Source organism: Mytilus trossulus, chromosome 11 (assembly GCF_036588685.1).
Source record: "Mytilus trossulus isolate FHL-02 chromosome 11, PNRI_Mtr1.1.1.hap1, whole genome shotgun sequence".
In the NCBI taxonomy this organism is placed as follows: domain Eukaryota; kingdom Metazoa; phylum Mollusca; class Bivalvia; order Mytilida; family Mytilidae; genus Mytilus; species Mytilus trossulus.
The window spans coordinates 19,746,431-19,771,022 of record NC_086383.1 but is presented as its reverse complement, the minus strand read 5'-3'; the positions used below and the strand labels follow the sequence as shown (position 1 = coordinate 19,771,022).

Here is a 24,592-nt window from a genome sequence, read left to right as displayed (position 1 = left end):
CAAAAACAATGACGGATAAAAGAAAACGGACATCGACACATCAACATTGATGACAATTTTTGACATGCATCTTGAATGAAATATTGTTGATTTAAAAGGTATTCACTCATTAAATAATATCAGATGAGCTGCAAAATGTACAGACCACTCAATCACATCTGTGTAAAATACCCATTATTCTTCACTTCAATATTTGTAATCACTTATTAAAAAGGGGGGTTATAACTGGTAGTGAGGATCTCACTAATCCCCTCACAATGAATCTGAGTTAAATATAAATCTATAATCCTGTTCTATAAGCATTTGACTAATTCCCGCTGACTTCGAGTTGAATGAGCGTGTCATCCGGACTAAGGTTAGTTCCACTGGAACTGAGCTCTGGCAAATAAGACAAAATTTAGATGTTCAGATACTTTAATATTCTAAATATAATTTATATATGTTGTTTTATATCAGTATGTATGGTCGGATTATGTTTCTGTAAGACTAAGAGAGAGTTGTTCCCCTTTGCGTACAATGGGAGGCAACTCTCATTTGCTCATTGTACCTAATTGATAACGCTGTGTGGTAGATTTGCCTCCCCTTGTTACGTCATCCAGGTTTATATTACCATGTGGTTTTAAGTTGTCAATTTGTCAGTAATTTGTATTTTTGTTTGTGACGTCATCTTTGTCTGATTTAAATGTAGAAATGGAAGCTGATGTGTTTGTATGTGTCCGTATGAATTCGCCTCCATCCATGCTACCAGAGCTATTCCCCTACTCTGTAATATTGTATGATGACTCCAAAACATAATTTAGGTAGATCAAATCCAAAATCATTTCTAACCTTCTACGTCATTTTGTCTCTGGTGTAGAGTTGTCTCATTGGCACACATTATAACTACATGTCCTTATTTTCAAATGGAAGGGCTGCTGATGTAACTGAATTGCCAAGGTACCATTATATGCCATTAGAAAGACACAAGAACAAACTTACAAAAAAATTGATATTGCAGGGTTACATTGAAGTATAAAAACAGCAGGGGAGAAAATGCCTGTACCACATGTACCAAGTCCATGAAGTCAGGAATATGACAGTTGTTTTCCATTCGTTTGTTGTGTTTGGTCTTCTGATTTTGCCTTTAATGCCTAACATGCTTAAAAGGACTTTCTGTTTGGAATTTTCCTTGGAGTTCCGTATTTTTGTTTTTTTACTTTTTATGTATTCCAGTTTTGAAAAACACCTTTATTTAGAATTCTCTTAGGGTCCAATGAGTTAGGTGATTAAGTGTGTTAATTTAATGTCTGCTAGCTATGCATATTTTCCGCTTTAATGTCTCTTCAACACACACCTTAACTAACTCATTCAGTCATTGTCAGTAGTTCAGTTATTTCAGTAGTTTTAGACAAAGTGAAAATGTTTTGAAGTGAAATGATTTATTAACTCTAAAACTATACAGCTATGTACATAATGATTAAAATTTGCACAATAATAAATATACAAACATTAAAAAAATGTGATTAAAACTGAATTACATTGAATGGTTAATTCATTAAAAAATTTATACGTTTATTAATATCCAATGGCATGTACAAATGATGTACATCATCACTGTGTACTTCAATTAGGGGTTCTGCAGTGGATTAAACAAACTATATGCAACTTAAGCTATTTATTTCTTGTTCTCGTGATTTTTTAAAATATCTATGTGATGACTTTTATTCTAGTTAACATAATTTTTAGCTATTTTAGTACAGGAATTTACTAAAAACCATAAAAAGCTGCATTGACAACATTGACAATGTGTTCTTATTTAACATGTTTAAAAAAAAAAAATCCTAAATGACAGCATGTGTTAAAATAAATCTGTTTTATTCATAAGTTTGGCATTAGCTGATTTGTTGCAGTCTAAATGCAGCACTTGTAATTTTACACAGATCCATGCTTGCAGCAACTCCGAACCAGTCTTTTGCTGATCTACTACTACCAAACATCTGATTGGCTATTCCAAGTAAAATAAAATCTTGATTACACACTCTTTTCTTTGATAAGCCATTATCATAATTGTTAGCCATTGTCAAGATTGTCCTCATCATCGGATATATACCATTGTACCATTGACATGCTTTAGTGTCCTCGAGATGGTAATAACACAGGAATAGTAGAAAATATGCAAATGGTATGTAGTCAACAGTTATCTTAGGTTCAAAGGAATCACTTCTTAATTCCATTGGTAGGATTGATGAGTAAATTGGAAATGATACAAATGATACAAGTGGATTTGGATATGTCTTCAACAGTGATATAAGCTTCTGTTTCTCTATCTGTTTCAATGGGATCATTGACAATATTGATTCATATGTACATTTTGACAAAGTGTAATTTATGATATCTATTGAGATATAATAATGTTTATGACAGTAAAAGAAAGAGGCCAATTTAAGCCACCCAGATACTGCATCTGAATGTAAGCCAACCAACAACTGACTGAGCTCATGTTTGTAGATTCTGTATTGCTGTTTATTGTTTGGGTTATTTATATGTGGTAATTCAGAAGGTAATCTTTGATATGTATTTGCTATTAATAGTGTTAAGATATATCTAGATAATTCTCTCCTACAAAGATATGACTGATGCAGCAAATTGGTGAATGTGTTGTTGATTCTACCGATACTAGGTTGCTCTGTTGGATAGGAAAAGTGCTTTACTATTGTTTTGATTAATGTAGTAGTTTCACACACTGATTTCACAATCACACAAGGTAATCTTTTGTAATCATGCAAGGTCTTAGTTGATGAGAATATCTGAATTCCTGTTTGATATGCATTCTTAAGGATGTTGATTAATGTGTTCTGGTTTTTACTGTTCAAAAACTTTGTATAAAACAAGTTATTGTCAGGAATGAAATAATGAAGCAATGTTGAATATTCAATGCAGTACAATAACCTTTTCAAACAGGCCAAGAAACATGATATGATATTGTCTGATCTCCAGACTGATGTTTCAGTTTCCTCTGAAATCCAAAACAAAAGGGTTTTCAGAAAATATGAACACAGTAAACCTTTGATATCTTCATTTCTATCTACAATTTCTTTCAATAAAATTTTAAGCAGAGCATAGCATAGCAACTGGGTATGATTAAAAGAATATATCAGTATTTTTTCTGCAATAGAAAAGGATATTCGCCACTGAACATGCTCATTTATAGATCCCTTGTAGCCGATAGGAACAAATAAGACGCCGCATGAAGTAATTTTGGAAATAAGTTCAGGTGAAGGCCATGCTGAACGAGGTCTAGTGATCCATGGTTGTGCTGTAGATAGCCACTGATCACATTTAATGGAGAATGCAGAATCTAAATAATCGTAATTGTCTGTAATGCACGGACCATTAATTTTATAGTGAGGATGTAAATTGGTTTTACATAATGATAAGAAATATGATTTGTAAAGGTCACTTGAAAGTACATTCATTCCTCTATGTTGAAGTAGAGTTTGTTTAAATTCATTTGGTACAGTGTTATAATTAGAATATAATTGTAGATTTGTAAAACATGGCTGTGTGTCCTCAGTATTCATGACTAATGTCATTATACAGTAATCATTTACAGGCTTGATATCTTTATCTGATTCAAATACTTTGAAGAAAGGAAAACTGGTCATGATATCAATATCACTACCTTTAAGATCTAGTCCTTCTCCCTTACTTCCACTGCTTATATTAAGAAATAATTTGTTGGATACCTGTAAATCACTACATATAAATGCCAGTCGTCTTGCTGTTACTTCTTTCTCTGATCCAATCTTCTGACACAAATATTCATAAAAATGCAATGATTCAGACTTTTGGTGAGACATAATTATGTTTAATTTTTGGAATGAGTTTTGGATGGTTACTCAATAGATATTCTCTCTATCCTTGTAATGGTTTCTAGATGGTACTGTATTGTTGTCTAGATATTCTCTTTATCCTTGTAATGGTTTCTAGATGGTGCTGTATTGTTGTCTAGATATTCTCTCTATCCTTGTAATGGTTTCTAGATGGTACTGTATTGTTGTCTATGTGTTCTCTCTATCCTGGTAATGGTTTCTAGATGGTACTGTATTGTTGTCTATGTGTTCTCTCTATCCTGGTAATGGTTTCTAGATGGTACTGTATTGTTGTCTATGTGTTCTCTCTATCCTGGTAATGGTTTCTAGATGGTACTGTATTGTTGTCTAGATATTCTCTCTATCCTTGTAATGGTTTCTAGATGGTACTGTATTGTTGTCTATGTATTCTCTCTATCCTTGTAATGGTTTCTAGATGGTACTGTATTGTTGTCTATGTGTTCTCTCTATCCTGGTAATGGTTTCTAGATGGTGCTGTATTGTTGTGTAGATATTCTCTCTATCCTTGTAATGGTTTCTAGATGGTACGGTATTGTTGTCTAGATATTCTCTCTATCCTTGTAATGGTTTCTAGATGGTACTGTATTGTTGTCTTTGTATTCTCTCTATCCTTGTAATGGTTTCTAGATGGTACTGTATTGTTGTCTATGTGTTCTCTCTATCCTGGTAATGGTTTCTAGATGGTACTGTATTGTTGTCTATGTGTTCTCTCTATCCTTGTAATGGTTTCTAGATGGTACGGTATTGTTGTCTAGATATTCTCTCTATCCTTGTAATGGTTTCTAGATGGTACGGTATTGTTGTCTATGTATTCTCTCTATCCTTGTAATGGTTTCTAGATGGTACTGTATTGTTGTCTATGTATTCTCTCTATCCTTGTAATGGTTTCTAGATGGTACTGTATTGTTGTCTATGTGTTCTCTCTATCCTTGTAATGGTTTCTAGATGGTACGGTATTGTTGTCTAGATATTCTCTCTATCCTTGTAATGGTTTCTAGATGGTACGGTATTGTTGTCTAGATATTCTCTCTACCCTTGTAATGGTTTCTAGATGGTACTGTATTGTTGTCTATGTGTTCTCTCTATCCTTGTAATGGTTTCTAGATGGTACGGTATTGTTGTCTAGATATTCTCTCTATCCTTGTAATGGTTTCTAGATGGTACGGTATTGTTGTCTAGATATTCTCTCTACCCTTGTAATGGTTTCTAGATGGTACTGTATTGTTGTCTATGTGTTCTCTCTATCCTGGTAATGGTTTCTAGATGGTGCTGTATTGTTGTCTATGTATTCTCTCTATCATTGTAATGGTTTCTAGATGGTGCTGTATTGTTGTCTATGTATTCTCTCTATCCTTGTAATAGTTTCTAGATTGTACTGTATTGTTGTCTTTGTATTCTCTCTATCCTTGTAATGGTTTCTAGATAGTACGGTATTGTTGTCTAGATATTCTCTCTATCCTTGTGATGTTTCTAGATGGTACTGTAATGTTTTCTAGATGGTTACCTGTATTGTTGTCTAGAAATTCTCTCTATCTTTGTAATGGTTTCTGGAATGTGCTGTTTTATTTTGTATGTGTTCTCTCTATCCTTGGAATGGTTTCTAGATGGTACAGTATGGTTGTCTATTATAGTCTTTTATCTTTGTAGGTGTCTAGATGGTACTCTATGATTGTTTAGATATTCTTTTATCCTTGGAATGGTTTCTGGACGGTATCGTTTGCTTGTTTTGAGTCGTTTATCTTAGTAATGGTTTCTGGATGGTACTCTATGATTGTCTAGATTGTCTTTTATCCTTGTAATAGTGAGAGTTGATCGTCTTTTATTTTCCTTTAAAATAAATGTTTGATTTACTTATTGACTCAGATACTGATAGTTATCTGTATAAAACAAGTGGAAATAGTGTGGTCTAACTTGAGATGTCAGTTTTGTTTCATAAACTTATTTAATGGAGCCTTCTACTTGTTTTATAGTCCCTAATAATTATCATATCTGATGTAGTTGGTGCATATTTTGCTGTCTGATTTGATGATCAAGATACATTGTAATACATGTATCATGAATGTTTTTAACATATCTACATGTAGTGTATCACATATTAACATGACGAAGTACCAGATTGGGGTTCTTAGTTTTTCTTTCTTTCATTATTTAGACTATTTTCTCTAGTATGCTTTATTTATTTGGTTCATTATTCTGTTTTATTATTTTTTAATATTTTTCCCTCTTTTCTTGTTTTTCATATGTTTTTCTATTCTTTTTTTTTTATGTCCTTTATTCTGCACTTTTTGTCCATTTTTCTATTCTCTGTAAATCCCATACATACTTTCATCCATAAGGTCTGGCATGTGCAGCTTTTAATTAAGTTGTATCATCAATATGTCATGTATGTGAGGGTGACCATTTTTTTAATATTATCAATATCAATCACTTTCATATTCAAAATTTAATGGTGTATCATTGTCATGATTGTAGAGTGAAACCTGTTGAAATCAAACCTCTTCGGGACTTAAGATTTTGTTTGGTTTCGGCTGATGTTCGGTTTTATCAAATTCACAACGCACATAAAATGCCTAATTAGATATGACGGTGCATGCGTACTGTTTGGTTTATACAGGTTTTCAGTTTATGCATGATTCGGTTTAGTTGGCTTTCACTGTACATGTATATTGGATAAAGGGAAATAACTCAACAATTATAGAATATTTACATAGATTTAATGAAAATGATTAAGTTAATCTGTTGTAGAATCATTACAAACAACTTTTCCTTGTTGGATATCTGATTAATTTTTGTATATATAAAAATCTTGTACATGATATATGTAATGCATTCATAGAATGATATATTTAGAATTGTTTGAAATCAGGAAATATTTATCATAGCTATAATTAAGTAATGTAAGTTAAGTGAAAGTCGTTCTACTTACAAGGATTTTCCAAACATTGTTATTAAATACAAGTGTAGTGAAGTGATTTCCTCTCACAAAAGTATGAACTCGGAAATATTTCTTGGTGCTGAAACAGGAAGATAACATTGATTTAGTAACACATCTAAATGATTATATGTAATTGTCATGGTTCAATGTACATCTAGCATTTTTAGCATGTTTAGTAAAATGAACCATTCATATTTAAAAGGGGGGTCGGAGGGGTCCTGATCCCGAAATCCCGGGGTTAAAACATGAAATCCCGAGATCCTGAATTAAAAAAAAATAAATCCCCACATTCCGAAATTTAAAAAAAAGAAATACCGGATCCCGAAAGGGTCAATCCCGAAATCCTGAGCTTAAAAACACCCGATCCTGATGTCCATAATGTCCCAAAAAAGGACCTGCCCCCTCTCAAAAGATAAGGGGATGCCAATGATGTGAAAACTATTCATCAGATCAATTCATTTCATTCGTTTCCTAAATCAGTTATTGGTAAATATTTCTAGTTAAATATTAAATTCAGCTGTTTACCTCAAACTTAATTATTAGATATATAAGAAGATGTGATATGAGTGCCAATGAGACAACTCTCAATCCTAGTCACAATTTGTAGATGTAAACCATTATAGGTCAAAGTAAGGCCTTCAACACAGAGCCTTGGCTGACACAGAACAGCAAGCTATGAATTAAGAGCCCCAAAAATGACTAGTGAAAAACCATTCAAATGGGAAAACCAACGGTCTAATCTATCTCATGTATATCAGGTATACATGGTATATGCTTCCACAAATCCTTTTCAACATTTTTACAAAATGTTTTCTTCATTGATTTACATGTATTTTAATACTGTATGTAGGAATCCACACAGGTAATTAGTACCATTTGGATGTATCTATCCAATTATAATGTCTCCCACCGAAGTAAAGGCTGTTCACATCACGTGAGTTAAGTATGTATGTTGAAGGCTGTACAGTGACCTATAGTTGTTAATGTCTGTGTCATTCTTGTGGACAGTTCAATGAGTTGTCTCATTGGCAATCATACCACATCTTCTTTTTTATATGGAAAGACACAACATTTGTGCATCCAAAACAAAACAAATAACTGGGCACCCACATCACCTCAATATATCACTGATATAATCTATTATAGAGCATGTTACCATGTTAGATCAATCCAAACATATTAATGATAATTTGGATTCTGTAAAGTCATTTAATCTACAAACAACTAATGTATGTGTACATGTATGTACGTACACTTCCACTGATTTGTAGATGGTTGTGCAGCTGTTGTCTTAATTCTGTAGTTTTTGTGGTTTGCTGTTTTATCTTTTTTCTTTTGCTATGGACATTGTCTTTCGTTGACTATAATGGTTTTTGAATTCCCCATTGGTCATGTTGGTAGCTTCATACTAAAGTTTTGATTTTTCAATTATAGTCATTCACTAATGCATGTTAAGGGAACAACCATTTAAGGGCATACACTACAGTTTTGATCCTGTATTTACAGTTTGATGAAAATTTCCATATAGGCTAGTTTTTGCCTGCTTAAATCAAATAATTATGTAATAAAAAATATATCTTCAGGTGCTACTTTTTGAGTTAAATGAAGTCGAAATTTTGTATATTTGTTCAAAATTCTGATTTGTGGCCGTATTTTCCCTTTGGAAAGAAAGCCATAACTTTTTTGTTTTAAAAGATAAACACAAATTGTTTTCTGTTAGATAATTTGTAATTTTTGTATTTTATAAGTATCCTAAAAAATTATGCATTTTTTATTCAGAAATAACTCATATTTATCAAATGGTCATGAATTAAGAAAAAATCGTATTTTTTTGCTGTATATTTATCAAAATTAAAAAAAATCCTCTATTTACAGTTTTATGAAATTTGGTCCATATAATCTCCCTGCAAAATGAAACAAAATGTTGTTTTAAAAAATAGGGGTCCATGCACTTGTTTTCAAATTAAATCAGTTTTAAGGATAAAAAATAGTCGAAAAATGCATCTTTTCCCAATATGTCATAGTTTGACGTTGCGAAAATAACATTTTACGTTAGCAACGTCATTACCTCCCCTGTAACTGTATCGTATTGAGGGAGGGGTTATGATTTTTTCATTCTGAAATGTTTTATTAAGAAAGCATCAGATCGTTTTTAATTACAGATTTATTTTTTGAAAATCTTATTATTAGTAACATTCATTGTCATGATTGTTTTTGCCAAAACTCTTAATCAGAAATTTATCTCCTCCTTGATCAAACTATTTTTTTATTCTAAGTTTAGAATTTTTTTGTAGTTAGAACATAATCCCCTCTCCCCTCCTCATAATTTAATTGGTGTTTCCTAAATACATGTAGTTTTCAATTCTCAGAATTTCTGCATATAATATATTAAAACAAACCAAAAGAGGTCAAATTGCATAATTTTGACCTGAACCAAAACATGAAAAGAATCTCTAAAATTTATTTGCTATCTTTACTCATAATATATTCACTTTACCTACCTTCTTAATAAATTTTCTAATCTAACTTCAGTCATTTACTCATTTGTTCTAAGTGAATAAACTTCAGTATCTTTCTAACTCTCAGTTAGAAAATGGCACTTATAAGATGAAATCATTATTTATATATGGGTAGACAAACTGAGTTTCCAAGTAATTAGGTGTTAGATTGATGATCAGATGATAAAGGAGGATGTGGACGGGGTTTACAGAATAGAGAATTATGGGTAAAATATGTAGAATTAAGTGCAAAATATAAAGAATAGAGAAAAATAGGCCATAAAAATAAAGAATAGAGAATAATGGGGTGCTAGAATTTAAAAGAATAGAGAATAACGGACAAAATAAAAAAAGAATAGAGAAAAATGACATAAAAAATTCAAGACTACAGAATTGAAGTCCCCCATCCATACCATTATAAAGAAGAAAAAAAACATTGAGATTGATGTACAGATATTACAAGGATCTCTACATCCATTTATTCATTGTTGAAGGATTGTGTTTTAAGAAAAGCCATAATATTGATTTAGTCCCAACTTATCTGTGTGAGTAATACTTTTCTTTGAAGTTCAACAGCATCAATTCCAACAATAGAATTATAATTTCAATGAATTAAATTTACTAGGAAAGTTTTAAATGAAGTTTAATCTTTGATTTTTAATTGTTAAATGTATTATTATCAACTGAGCATCTAACTGTGCAGACAAATTGTTTTTGGCTAAAATTATCATTATAATTTAACCGTTAGTGTTCTTGTTTCATATTTTTCATGTCAGGGCCTTTTATTAATTGACTAAATGTATCTACAGTACAGTTTTTATCTCATTGTTGAAGGGGATACAGTGACATTTAATTACTTTTATTTTCATCATTTGAACTGTCAGGGATTATAAGTTGTCTCGTTGGTAATCATACCACTTCTCCTTATATATAAATTGTGTATAATCTTTGTAACATTGCCACAAGCATAGAAAGTTCTGAATATTTATCATGTTTATATATATAATCAAACAGTTTAAAAGTACATTGTACTATCAAAGATATGACAACTAATGAAAACAATTTTAAATAGCTTCACACATACATGACATAATTAAGGAATAGACAATGTGGAAATAATAAAAAGGTAAAGATATATGTCCTACTTTAAAAAAAAAAAAAAAAAATCCTACTATTAAATAATCACTAACATGAGGTTTCTGACTTTATTGAACATACAAATGAACAATGGACCTAAGGGCTAGTGTTACCTTTTGCAAACACTTTGCCTTTGTTTTCTGTCATCCTTTGAAAAATTGTAAACAGCAAAAAAAATTAAAAGGATCAACAAAATAAGTTAATCAAAATGAATTTATTAATTTCTATGTTATTTGGTTTCTGGTTATAGCTGAAATTGTCAGATAACTTATATATTGCCCTAAGATGATGATTTTTACCTTATGCAAGTTTTGGTCAGAAACTTTTGAAGAAATAGAGGAACAGAGTCGGGTGATGTTTTTAAGTGTAACTTTAGACTGCACTCTGTGGACATCATATAGAATACCCTATGTGGTACATGTATTTATACTGGTCCCTCTGTGGACATATATAATACCCTATGTGGTACATGTATTTAGACTGGTCCCTGTGTGGACATCATATAGGATACCACGGGTGGTATTCAAATTTAAAATGGTCCCTCTGTGGACATCAAATAGGATACCTTGTGTTGTACATGAATTTAGACTGGTCCCTCTGTGGACATCATATAGGATACCCAGGGTGGTACATGAATTTAGACTGGTCCCTATGTGGACATCATATAGGATACCTTGTGTGGTACATGAATTTAGACTGGTCCCTGTGTGGACATCATATAGGATACCACGGGTGGTATTCAAATTTAAAATGGTCCCTCTGTGGACATCAAATAGGATACCTTGTGTTGTACATGAATTTAGACTGGTCCCTCTGTGGACATCATATAGGATACCCAGGGTGGTACATGAATTTAGAATGGTCCCTATGTGGACATCATATAGGATACCTGGTTCGGTTGGTATGAGAAAGTTAAGACAGACTAACCAGAAAACCAACTATGTTAAAACAAAATCTAAATTATGTAATAATAATTCTTGAAATATTTTCTAATTTTTATTTCAGATTATAAAGCTCTACTATATAGCTGCTGATAAAGGATTTGGGGCATATACTATATATAGAAAAAATAGTTCCATAAAAAAATTGCACCAATGAATCCTTTGGTAGCACATCTTTATGCTTGAATCCCAAGATAATGGCCAGAATTCTACATAACAGATAGAACCCAGCATGACAGCTTCTTCCTGTTGGACGACATTTTCACAGCTACGTCTTTATGCAGTTTTGTTTGTAATCACTACATTTGTAAATAAGGTTTGTTGTGATTACCATTATTATGCATATTATTGTCTAGTTTATTTACATTATATTTTCTAGGGAATTGTAGGGCAACGACCAGATTTCCATAACAATATACACATACAATTTTCAACATCATTCATACTGCAAATGGACTTCTCATATAAAAAAGAAGATGTGGTATGATTGCCAATGAGACAACTGTCCACAAGAGACCAATAGAATAAGGAGACAGCTCTCTCACAAGCAAAAAAACCCTAACTGTAAAATTATGTTTTGTTTTCATAATGCATATATCATTCACTATATTAAATGTGGGATACTTGAAAAACATTACGCATGAACTATCATAACCAATCAGTCATTCATCCAGTTGATTGATTGATTGTTGGTGTTTTAATGCCACTTTTAAGCGCCACTTTGGGCTTTTTCGTTGCAGCCAGTTTTTATTGTGCCTGGACTGGAGAAAACCACCATCCTTCGTTAGGAAAACTGACAATCCTAGTCAATTAACATGGAGTCATCCAGTTTTTTTGCAAACATGCAGCTATGTAAAATGATGTGTATTAGTACAACTTATACTTAAAGTAGCTAATTTTTTGTAATACCAATAAATGTCTTTCATTGATTTTTTGTAATGTCTTATCATTCTTGAAAATTAACTGTAATTTGTTTATATTTGTACTTTTATCTTTCACCATAATCTAAATCATGATAATTAATTTTGTTTGCATTAATTCATGAACTTTATTTTTCAGTATGTGCTTTCCATCTTAGAATTCAAATATCCAACTATCTTCCAAGGGTAGGTTAATTACTTTTTGTAATACAAAAAGCAGAAATTGTCTTATAAGTATACATATAACTGCATCTTACATAAGCACCTGGCTCTTTTTTAAACAATTTCTTAGAATATGACAGAAATAAATCCATATATATATAAAAAGAAGATGTGGTATGATTGCCAATGGGACAACTCTCCACAAGAGACCAAATGACACAGAAATTAACAGCTATAGGTCACCATACAGCCTTCAACAATGAGCAAATCCCATACCACATAGTCAGCTATAAAAGGCCCTGAAATCACAAATGTAAAACAATTCAAACGAGAAAACTGGTCAAAGGGAAGTAACTGGCATTTTTATACTTGATAGGTATACAGAGTTGAATAAATTTAAAAAACTTTTTCTAGTACATTTTTTTCGTGTTTAATTAATCTTTTACAGATAAAATAGAAATAAAAAAAATAAAAACATCAACCCCTCACCCCCCAAAAATGAACAAAAAAACAGATCAACACAAACACAAAATAATCAATATGTTTTTAATAGGTCTGTTTTTATCACCAGTCATGTTAATTTACTGAATGTTTTTTTTAAATTTATTTTGTAAATAACATTTTATACATTAAAGAAAAATACTAAAAACCTCAACCACCTCTCAGCCTGAACCCCCCCCCCCCCAAAAAAAAAACCCCAAAAAAAACATGGTTGGTCTTAGAAACTCTGGCTGCCTCTTCCAAGAAAAAATTACTGCCATGATGTAGCCAATAGTGCTGAAAGTGGATTCAAACACAAAATTCATTATATCAATCATACTACCATGACCAACTCTCTGTATTTTTATGCCCCATTTATCGTCATTATGTTTTCTGGTCTGTGCGTCCTTTCATCTGTTTGTCCGTCTGTCCCGCTTCAGGTTAAAGTTTTTGGTTAAAGTTTTTGGTCATGGTAGTTTAGGTTGAAGTTGAAGTCCAATCAACTTGAAACTTAGTACATATGTTCCCTATGATATGATCTTTTTAATTTTAATGCCACATTAGATTTTTGACCCCAATTTCAGGGTCCACTGAACAAAGAAAATGATAGTGTGAGTGGGGCATCCATGTACTATGGACACATTCTTGTTATATATTCTATGTTAATACTGATTTATCTATAACTTGTAGATGGCAGACATTAGTAGGATTTTTGGTAATGAAGATGTTGGTCGCAACACGCTATCTAAAACCGATGCAGATCACAGATAGTGAAAAAAGGTAAATAAACTACCTTAAACTAAATGTAATTACAAGCAATTATTGCTAGTTTTGTAACATTGTTGAAGGCTGTAGGGTTGTCTATAATTGTTTCACATCCATTTCATTTGAACTTTGGTGGATAGTTGTTTCATAAGCCTCTCCTTATTTTTCCTTGTTTTTATAACATGATTATAAATTGTTGAAAAGTATGTAACTTAGATCTTTTCTTATATATGAATACATCACCAATATTTAGAAAATCGCAAGAATAAATCCCCATATTTTTTTTTTTACAGAAGTGACCTAATAAGATGGATACCCTCAATGGTGTTCTTTGTGATTTCTATATACTCAGGATCAAAAGGTTTGGCAGAGTTGGTAAGTAGAAATTGACAATTTTAGTGGATTAATGCCGGACTTAAAACTTATGGGTATTGATGCTGTATTCATGTGGTATTAAAACAGAATTTAATACAGTGAATTAAAAATAATTGTGTTTTTATTTTTGTAAAAATTGTGAAGAAAATAGCTGTCCCAAAATTTGTTTTTGATAGAGTTCTAGCTGTCAGTGCTTTAGAGACAGTTTAACTTACGCGTTAACACTACTTTGAACGCCTTTTCCATTCACATTGTTAACGTCATCATATCTTCTGTTAACGTTGTGCTATTTTTATGTATCATGTTACTATATTGAGTTGAGATTATACGATCAAACGAACCAGAAGTTGTTTTACTGCCTGTCCAGACTTTTAGTTAACCCATCCGTCACACTAGCTTTTTGATTTTAATAACATTATTTGCATCATTTCATAAAATTTAAATGACTGAAAATGAATTCTTCAGTCAAACTTGTTTAAAAGGGGGCCATATGTGCATTGCATAAATTTATACCTGTGTTTAAACAATGCTTAATTCTATATTTTTCAGTCTATACCAGTGTTTTTAGCTATACAGAACATTACAGTGGTGTTTGATTATTTATCTCAAATGATCATGTATAGAAAGGTAGGTCTAAATAGTGTGATGAGGTTCTGTGTTACATAAACAAATGTCACAATTAATTATACCCCTAATCTGTCTTTCAATCTGTGTTTCCAAAAGGTCTCAGGTTGTCCATCCAATTAAATGTTGGTGAAATTTCTCAGGAAATGCAAATCAAGACTTTTTAAAAATTAGAATCTAGCTTCATGTGAGCATGTTTTACTTTGTGATGCATTTTCTAATATAATCCATCACTCATCAACTTCCTGTTTGCAGATTACTAAATTAGTGGGTTATCATTAGTGTATATTTTCCGCATGTTCATAATTATATCTATACATTCATATTATCCAGTTTCTGAGACAAATGTAATGTTAATTTAAATTCTACAATAAATTTTGCGATATTTGCATGCATCCTTCAGATTTGCACTTCTCTCTATTGGATATTTAATATGTTATAATCTTCAAAAGAATAATCGTTACTTTTATATCTTTTTCAAAATACATATGCAGTTCTACATTTAGTTGCTTGCGAAAAAACGTTTAAACCAATGAGAAAGGCAGATTGCCTATTTACCTCTACAGATCATACAATGATGTGCATATAACATTGTGATTTTTTAAGGACAAAAAATGCTAGATTTGTTTTTGAAATTTCAGGAAAATCTGCATACACTAATTTGCATCAAATATTAGAGTGCAAGTTATTATTTCATTTATCACCCAGTTGCATTATTTACAATAATACTTGGACAAATTTCTCAATTTACAGTTCTAGAAAAATAAATTGCAAATCAAATGAAGGGTGCAATGAGTAATTAAGAATATATAAGAATAATCAGTTATGTTAAAAACCATTTCATCAAAAAAAGTAAAGTATTTTCTTAGAAGGAGATATTTGCAAAGTCAAAATGTACTACATGTAATTGATTGTATGATTTATTTTTAATTTTTACAGCTTACAAGTGCAATAAATTACCTTATGTGTATGGTGATAGCTATCTCATCTTTAGGAATAGTATTAACAGACCCACAGGTAGGCTTAAGCTTGTTGTCCAACACTTTGATTGATTAAAAATTTAAAAAAAGATTATTAAAGTTTGATATGACAAATTATAACATTTTTCTCAGGAATAACAAATCAGAGCTTCATGGTACTTGATTATTTTCAGTATTGGTCGTCCCACTGTCTATATCAATCTGCTCACCTCTCAATAAAAGTGCATATCACGGCTTTGTGACGTCAAATATGGTGACCCCGCCTAACTTACTGTGACCCAGACTTATCAAGACATCTTCTGGTTTGCTGGTGAAACAAAGAAAACACTTGTTTCTATCATGCAAAATATGCAAATACAACCCGATAAATCGATTATCTGGTTGTCTGCATATTGATATTGTAAAATATCAGATGCTCGACACAATATGAAGTCTTTTTGAACTCGTTCACTGCACTCACTTGACTAAAAGCTTCATATTATGACTAACAGCTGATATTTTAAGATATCAGTATGCAGACAACCTGATAATCGGTACTTATTTGGCATAAGATTTCAGATTCATCCCTCATCAACTTTTTGTTTACCAAATGCTTACATATTCTAAACACAAAATTATGACCATGTCCAAAATTTCAATACATTCATCTAACTAAAAATAGCTTCCTAAAATTTTTTAAATGGCTTCATGCCAGAATGTTTACCTTGTGACGCATGTTTCAGATTCATTACTTATCTACTTCCTGTTTACAGAATACATATATATTCTTACAACATAATAGAAAAACAAAACAAAGGATATGGGATATCTATCCATGACACAAAATCAGTACATGCACAACAGAAGAAACACACAAAAAGCAAAGGAACAGTGCTTTTATTGCTGTTCTTCAACTCAAAGTCACAGTAAGGCCTTCAACACGGAGTGATAAAACTCTCACCTCACTGCAAGTTTAAGGTGGCCCCTAGCATCAACTGAGGGGAATTCTTTGCAAAAATAATTTGGATAGAATTTGTAAGATGCAACACCACCTAATCAGGGCCCGATCAAAAAAGAACATACAGGAAAGTAGTACATATTTAAAACAAAGTAGTTCCTACGTACAGGTGTAAACCTTCAACCATGTAGCATACATTTTAGTAATTAAGGTATCAGATGAAAGGCAAAGGACTGGTGATCCTTGTAGAATACCCAATTCACTGATAATTCTGAATAATACACAAATGTCTGAATGAATTCTAAAATTGAAGGCATATATAGCCTGTTTCTCAGATATGAAGTGCCTGGTTTGGTGTATCCAAAATTCCAGTAACCAGTGCAGTACATTCATGCCATGTATGAAATATTAACATTTTATTTGAAACTACAAATTAGAGCTTCCTGATATTTGATCATATTTGTTTGCAAGCTTTTTGTGAACATGCTTTACTGTGTGATGTGTTTTCATATTCTTTTCTCTTCAACTTTATGATTACTGAAAACTCAAAGCAGGGATATCATTAGTGAGAAATACTTGTTTTAATTCTGTTTCACATAAATGCTGAAGAAGCAATGATGACTGACTATTACAAACATTTATTGATTTAAGAGTTATTTCAACCAAGTTTTCGTCGCATTTATCTGGGGAACTAGAAATCATAGCATCAGGAAATTTGTTAATCAGGCTTCATATCAGCATGCTTCACCCTGTGATGCGGTTTAAGATTCATTACTGATCCACTTACTGTTTACAAAATACATATATATTATTCTAACATATACATGAAATGTATGGAATTAAGTTGGATTTTTCTATTTAAGAGTTATTTCATCCAAGCCAGGTCTACACTGTTGATTGGATAAGTTATTTAAGGAATGACTGTAATATTTTTCTGTCTATGAAGAAATTACATCAAAAATGTGGTGCGGAACTGAATAACTCATGTAGCGTGTTATTTAAAAGTGTGTACCACATTTTTGAGGATATTTTGAAGACGGAAAAAATATTACAGTCATTCCTTATAATTTTATTATAAAATCCTTTCTTTAAGGAGTAAATCATGAAAATACGTTGATGACGTCACAGTCACATAACAAAAATATGTTTTATGTGCTGATAGACAAAAAACTTTCAGTCAATCAATAAACGTGTTACATCCAAAATTAAATTATTGAAGAATGATAAAGTCTCCTATTGATATATTTTTGTTTACTGTATATAAATTTAATTTCAGTTTCACCATGGTGGATACTTCTGGATCTGTGTTCATATTCTATCTACAGGTAAGTTTCATAAATATTAATATGCTTGATTGATTGTTGTTTGCTTTATGGCCAGTGGCAAATATTTCATGCATGTTCAAGACAATTTTTCATCAATATAACTAGTTCAGCTTATATGAATTGCATAATAAGGAAACCTTCACCTTATTGATTTTTTAATCTGTATGATATACTATGGTCACTAGACTACTTTTGTAATGGACATGAAAATTGCTGATCTATTTATCTTTCACATGAAAAGGTGTACAGTACATTTATTTACAATCAATAGTTGTTGAAAAATAAAATTTAATTGAATTGATCCAGTTTACACATCAATAATGCCTGGAAACAGTGTGTAAAATATCATGTATAAGATTTACATCTATGATACAGTAAAGTCAAAAAACATAACAAAACAGCAATCTGAATGTTTACATTATTGCCCAAATGATTATTCAATGAAAACAACCAATCAATCAATTCGGGATTTACCTATCTCAATAAAATTGAATTGGCAGATGATTGGCCCTCTCCCACAATGGACATCAATCAAAATCCAAGGACACTTTCTAAGGTATAAAAATTTCAGGTCCTTACAAGTTGGAGGGATCAATTACTGGAAGGGATGAAATTTTTCTTGTATATAAGATATATATCTTTTTCTTATTTTTAGGTTTATTGATGGTTTATACAAATATGACAAAGGGAAGATTGAAAATAAGGTAAATCACATGGTTAGATGTTTTCTTATTTAAAAGGATGTGCTACTACAATATATTACTAACTGATTTATTATTAAGGCTGTTCTATAAATCATACATAGGACCCATAGAATTGAAGGGACTTTGAAACTAAACTATGGGTGGGTTTCCTAGTACAGTGAAAATTTAAGGGACATTCTACATTAATTTTGCATCTATAGGTGGTTACCCCATTTTGAATGTGACTACCATGTTTATTAAAATGGAACAGCCCTTACTAGTGTCATTTAGATACAATGCATCAACTGAGGTACATGTTTACATTTTATTGTTAATCAAGGCATGTCATGTTGCTACTTTTAAAACATAATGTGTGACAAGTTGAGGCCGTCAATATTTATTTAATTTAAACATTATCTATTTTTTTACTTTATTTTGATGAAGTTTATAGTTTTTCAATGAACTGTTTCGTGTTTTCAAGATCAGTGTTTGTTGATAAACTATTGCCATATTAAAGCAGATTAGAAAGTATTGGAAACAGGGGCTCAGGCTTCGTCTTGTTAAACTTTGTCCTTTATAATGAATATAATCCATGCAAAGAAGGTAAAGAGAGGCGAAAGATACCAAATATTTACTCATATGTTGAAAACAAACTGACAATTCCATGTAAAAAAAAACCAAAAAAACAATCAAAACACAAATAACAGTATACAAAACACAACATAGAAAACTAAAGTCTGAGCAACACAATCCCCACCGAAAACCAATGGGTGATCTCAGGTGCTCTGGAAGGGTAAGAAGTTCCTGCTCCACATGTGGCACCTGTTGATTAAAGCCTTATCAGCTTTTGGTCAAACATTTGAATGTTTTGTCGAAATAGTAATAACAGCATAGGTATAAGAATTGATAAGGAAAAGGGGGGATATACAGTATTAATGCAGTATTGAATTAATATATTTATTTGTTGTTCTATTTCCAGTGCTGTGGAGAAACTCTATTGTAGTTACATATACAGGTCAGTTGAACAGTCTTTTAGTTATTTTTTTAAAAATTATGTGCAAACTTTTTTGCTTTTATTTTTAATTTTATACCCAAAAAATGCAATTGAAAAAGAAATAACCCTGAAATAAAATGTTTGCATTCACCTTTTCTGTTCTTCTACCCACCTTTTTGTTCATCTTTTTCTTTGTCCATTAAATATGATTGTCCCATTTTTCTCACCTACTATTAAAATGTATGACTTTATATTTAGTCAGCATTGTGACAGTAATGAATTGTAATATTCAAGTACTTTTTGATCTTTCAGAAACCACTTTTATTTTTGCCAATACCTATAATTTATATGAATTGTGATATGCTTGATAGGACAAAACATGTTTTTGTTTTTCTGCTTGTGAAAGTATGGAAAATAAGGTGGTATCAAGCTGAAAATTACTGTACTGAAGCAGATCCTGCTCAACATGTGATACCTTTGGATAAAAGTCTTATCAGCTTTTGTCAAACATTTTATTGTTCTATAAAAATTGTAATAACCTATAGTTATAAGAAATAATGAAGAAAAAGGGGGGAGGGGGTGTTCAATATAAGTGCAGCACTCACTAGTTTAAATAAGTAACTTATAGAGAGTTAATATTATTAGTATACAGTATTTATAAGAGCGCATTATATAATATCAAAATGACCCTAAGTGCCTTACAACATATATCCATTCACATATATAAGTATTAACAATAAAATATGAAAGCCCATGTTATAAAATCCTAAAACAAACAGACTTTTAAAATATTGCAATGCATAGAAAACTATACTATTAAATACTCAGATAAACAATAAAATTTATATAAAATGGGCATGGTAAAATTAAGGAGATATATAAGAGTTCCAATTAACATGACTTTCAGTGACAAATATTCTTCTGTTTTCAGCATAGTCATATTGACTCCATCAAGCTATTTATTAGGTATGTAACTCATATTTTGTAAAGCAACGTTACAAAGCAGTTTGTAGTGCTGTATATAGTAATTGAAATTTGATGGCACAATTTTTCTATGATCCAAACACTAGACTCCTGCCCAAAGTCTGAAGCTCAGGGTAGCAGTTTAGATTTGTGGGTGAAAGAAGACAGATTTAGTTTAAGAAGACATGAGTGAACTAATCATTAGCTGTCTAACAGTGAAATTATGGCCTTGGAACATTCACACTTAATCATTGAAGAACTAGTAAGTGTAAATTCAGAAATTATTGCGTGCATTTATTATTGCATTTTTTTAAGAATGGACAAAAATGCAAGACTTATTATTGCAAGTTCAGATAAATCTGCATATAGATAGATGTATCAGATATTAGAATGTGAGTTCTTATTATTGCAAGACTCACCCAGTCGCATTATTCACATTAATAAAAACCTAACAATAATTTCTGAACTTACAGTACAATTTAATTTGTGTCAAGTATATGAAGATGGTTTTTATACGCCCGTCATCTTTTAGACGGGACATATTATGGTATACCGTTGTCCGTCTGTCCTTCCGTCCGTCTGTTCGTCCGTCGTCCACACTTTGGACAATAACTCAAAAACACTTTCACCAATTTCCATGAAACTTTAGTGAATTGTTTATATCTATTGACGTAAGCTCCCATTCGTTTTTTTTTAATTTCAGATTTTAAGTTTTGGATTTATGGGGCTTTATTCATAAAAAAGGGGGGATTTTCAACACTTCGGACAATAACTCAAAAAGGCTTTCACCAATGTCCATGAAACTTTGGTGAATTGTTTATATCTATTTATGTAAGCTCCCTCTCAATTTTTATATATTTCAGATTTTACAGTTCCGTGTTATGAATTTTTATGCTTAAAAAAGGGGGGATTTCTCCAATTTTTGGACAATAACTAACACTTTCACAAAATTTTATGCAACTTTGATAAATTGTTTATATCTATTGACCTTAATAGTGCTATTTTTTTTGTGCATTTTTATTTATTATTTGGGGGGGGGGGGGTATTTGACAGGGCTCACACTATTTCTAGTTGATCATATAAATTCATTTAAAGCATAAAAGACAAGTTAAAAGAGCAACGGGCGTATCATGCACTAAAGCACAGCCCTTTATTGTGATCTGGAGAGACCTTGAAGTTATTTTTAGAATTATTCATAGTTAAGTGTCAAAGTTTTAACTTTTGTCTCCTGCAAAACTCTTGTTTTAATTCATTTAAAAAAAAGAAAGATTCTATTACTGTAATTGAAAAAAAGAGTAATGCAGGACTATAAAAGACTTAACAGATTTTTGCTAATTAATATTTCATGTCTAATTTGAGGATTTTAAAAGTTCTTTGAATTGTTGTCACTAGTTGTTTGTCTAAAAGGGGAATAAGTCTACCTCAACTTGGGTAATTTTAAATAGCCGATTTAGCTTCTAGGAAAAATAAATCACTATGTTACAGTGATTGATTGTAAGTTTTTCTCTCCACCTATTGCAGTTCATTCCAAATTCTAAACCAAATGCAATTTGTTTCATCAAATCACACTTTTCCAGTGCAGTCAAGGCATCAATGTTAATTGATAAGGATGAAGAAAATAAATCATATTGTATCACCATTCTAAAAGCAGGGCATTATATTGCAATCACCTTGTCCATCTGGCCATCATGTGTGAGCACTTTTTCGATCTGTCAAATACCTACATCCTACTTATTATTCAATATTTTGAATTTTTCAATATGGTGAATGAACTTAAAATATTTTTGTCACACTTGTCTCTGAAACTAATGAATACATTACGTCATATTCAGTTCACAAATCAATAGTGATGAATTGTAATGTTTGTGCACTTTTCAGATTTGTCTGACATATACTTCCTGTTTTCCAATACTTATTTTCTTGCAGGAGATGCATTAGAAGCTGTCAAGTATCCATACCTGTATTTTTCTAAGTTCTATGTTGGATGCTGTGTAAGGTAAGAAGTTCAACACAATTATGGTGGCTTTCTTAGTTACAGACTGGTAGAACGTGGAATCTAACCCCTCAAAATATTTGTCAACGTCCAATGAAAATTATCGTTACAAACTAATTGCATTAGAATTTAAATTTATTTACTGTGGATTCATTATTATTCAGTGGATACCAATTTTCCTAGGTTTCATGGGTACAGTTAAACATCTATTCAAATGTTCAACAAATTACTAATGTTTCTTTAGGCTTTGTATGCAGAGATTGGCAAAAGCATGAAATCAAATATCCATGAAAATGCTAATTTTTCTCAATCCACAAAAATTTATACCTATGAAAATAGATGAATCCACAGAAATTTAGATAGATCATACCTAGGTCAAAATTGAATTGATAGAATTTTTTTAATACTTGGCCAAATTGTAGTTTAAATCATGTTTTTGTCAAAAATAAAATAAAAATGATGGGTCACTGAGCTTTTTTCAAGCTAAAGGCTGTGCAAAATTGTCAGATTTTGTATAGATTATAAATGAAAAGTAATAGAAAGAAAACTAAATGATAGTATTTTAAAAAGAATTATGTCAGGTCACTAGGTCATTATTTAGTAAATTTAAGTTAGTCTTAAAGGTAAAGTTTTGAACATTTGTAATGGTCACATGTCACAGGCGTTGCAAGTCCAATTTGACCATGTTTCAGCCACACATGGGTTTCTTAGTAGTAGGATCAATGTAATATATAATATGAAACTATGTGATAACACACATACAATATGTTTAAGCTTGTTAAAAGACCGCAGAACATGCTATTAAATGACGCCTTACTGTTATCTTGACAATTGTATAATCTATTTCAGTGGAGTGTTTGGAGTACTGTTGAATCTCTATACAATACGTCTACAAGAAAAAGTATCAGAGGGAGTGATGGAATTCTCCAGAATACATGGCCTAGTTAAGGTAGTTGTTATTTATAGTTATAAGTATTTTCTAATGATATTTTTCTTGGAGAAAGTAGTGGAGACTATTTTAATTGAAAAACAAGTCCTTTAGTAAGTAAGGTTGTACATGTAGAGAAGAATAATAGCTTCATAAGAAATAAGTTAATTTGATGTACTTTTCTGTACTCAAAATAGGCCACTTAAGAAACATTAAAAATTGGAAAAGAATAAAAAAATCCATGGACAAGAATGTATGATGTATCAGCACTTACAGTGTTATTTGGTAGCTCTTTTTGGAAAAAATCTTATGACAACAGCTGTCTGTAAGTTATATATAAATCTTCATGTCTTTAAAGTTTGAATTGATTGATTGTTGGTGTTGATTGCCACTTTCTGGACTCTAATTGACTATATCATTGTGGCCAATTTTATAGGCCAAGGAAGCTGTAGTGCTCACAAAAAATTTACCAATCTTATGGAGGAACATTGGCAATCCTAGTCAATTGGGGCACAAACAGGGATAAAACTCTCAATTTCAGTGTTTACAGGCTAAAATAACTAGATGAACATCTTTTGAATTTATAAGTGGATTCCGAAACCATTTGTAATGAGCAACCAGTATATCATCTATTGGGAGTCTAAACTGATTATTAAATAATTTTAAACTTTATTTTACAGATAATAACAAGTGTGATATCTCTTTCTCTATTTAATGACATCCTTACAGCAGAACATGCAGCATGGTATGTAAAAGTTTTACAAGTTTTATATTTCTTTACAAGTTTACTTGGCCTTTTTACCCACCACTAGGTGTCCAATGTTGTAATCATTAAAACCAATCTTCTCATTTGAAACTATTGGGCCAATTGTTACCAGACTTAAACCTGAATATTGCTTAGGGAATATAGTTTTTGGAAAATGACGCAGTCATTGTTCCTTTACTGGCGACCTGAACTGCATTACATTTCTCTGCCTACCGCCCTTGGTTTCATATTTACTATTTTACAAACTAACTGGTTTCTGCTTGTATTCCACTACACTCAAACAAAGTGTTGTAGTTTGGCGGGAACCAGTTTAG

General features: G+C 31.5%; 2 protein-coding genes across 2 annotated transcripts in view; one reads left to right on the top strand and one right to left on the bottom strand.

Moving 5' to 3' along the window:
- Window positions 1-12: 12 nt before the first annotated feature.
- The window catches only part of LOC134690821 (transmembrane protein 241-like), a 28,655-nt gene continuing 4,075 nt past the window's right edge, over window positions 13-24,592 (top strand). Inside the window, exons 1-14 of the mRNA XM_063550918.1 lie at window positions 13-98; window positions 11,448-11,699; window positions 12,443-12,489; window positions 13,636-13,725; window positions 14,004-14,085; window positions 14,635-14,712; window positions 15,649-15,726; window positions 17,903-17,951; window positions 18,607-18,655; window positions 19,614-19,649; window positions 20,560-20,594; window positions 22,518-22,587; window positions 23,434-23,533; window positions 24,193-24,257. Coding sequence (XP_063406988.1) covers window positions 11,616-11,699; window positions 12,443-12,489; window positions 13,636-13,725; window positions 14,004-14,085; window positions 14,635-14,712; window positions 15,649-15,726; window positions 17,903-17,951; window positions 18,607-18,655; window positions 19,614-19,649; window positions 20,560-20,594; window positions 22,518-22,587; window positions 23,434-23,533; window positions 24,193-24,257 — 863 coding nt within the window. The 5' untranslated portion in view covers window positions 13-98; window positions 11,448-11,615. The remainder of the gene's footprint in view (window positions 99-11,447; window positions 11,700-12,442; window positions 12,490-13,635; window positions 13,726-14,003; window positions 14,086-14,634; window positions 14,713-15,648; window positions 15,727-17,902; window positions 17,952-18,606; window positions 18,656-19,613; window positions 19,650-20,559; window positions 20,595-22,517; window positions 22,588-23,433; window positions 23,534-24,192; window positions 24,258-24,592) is intronic.
- On the bottom strand, window positions 1,456-9,705 carry LOC134690820 (uncharacterized). Its single transcript, XM_063550917.1, has 3 exons — window positions 9,309-9,705; window positions 6,799-6,886; window positions 1,456-5,699 (listed from the first exon to the last, which is right to left on the bottom strand). Exon 3 carries the CDS (start codon window positions 3,837-3,839, stop codon window positions 1,872-1,874), a length of 1,968 nt encoding a protein of 655 aa, XP_063406987.1. The 5' UTR covers window positions 3,840-5,699; window positions 6,799-6,886; window positions 9,309-9,705; the 3' UTR covers window positions 1,456-1,871.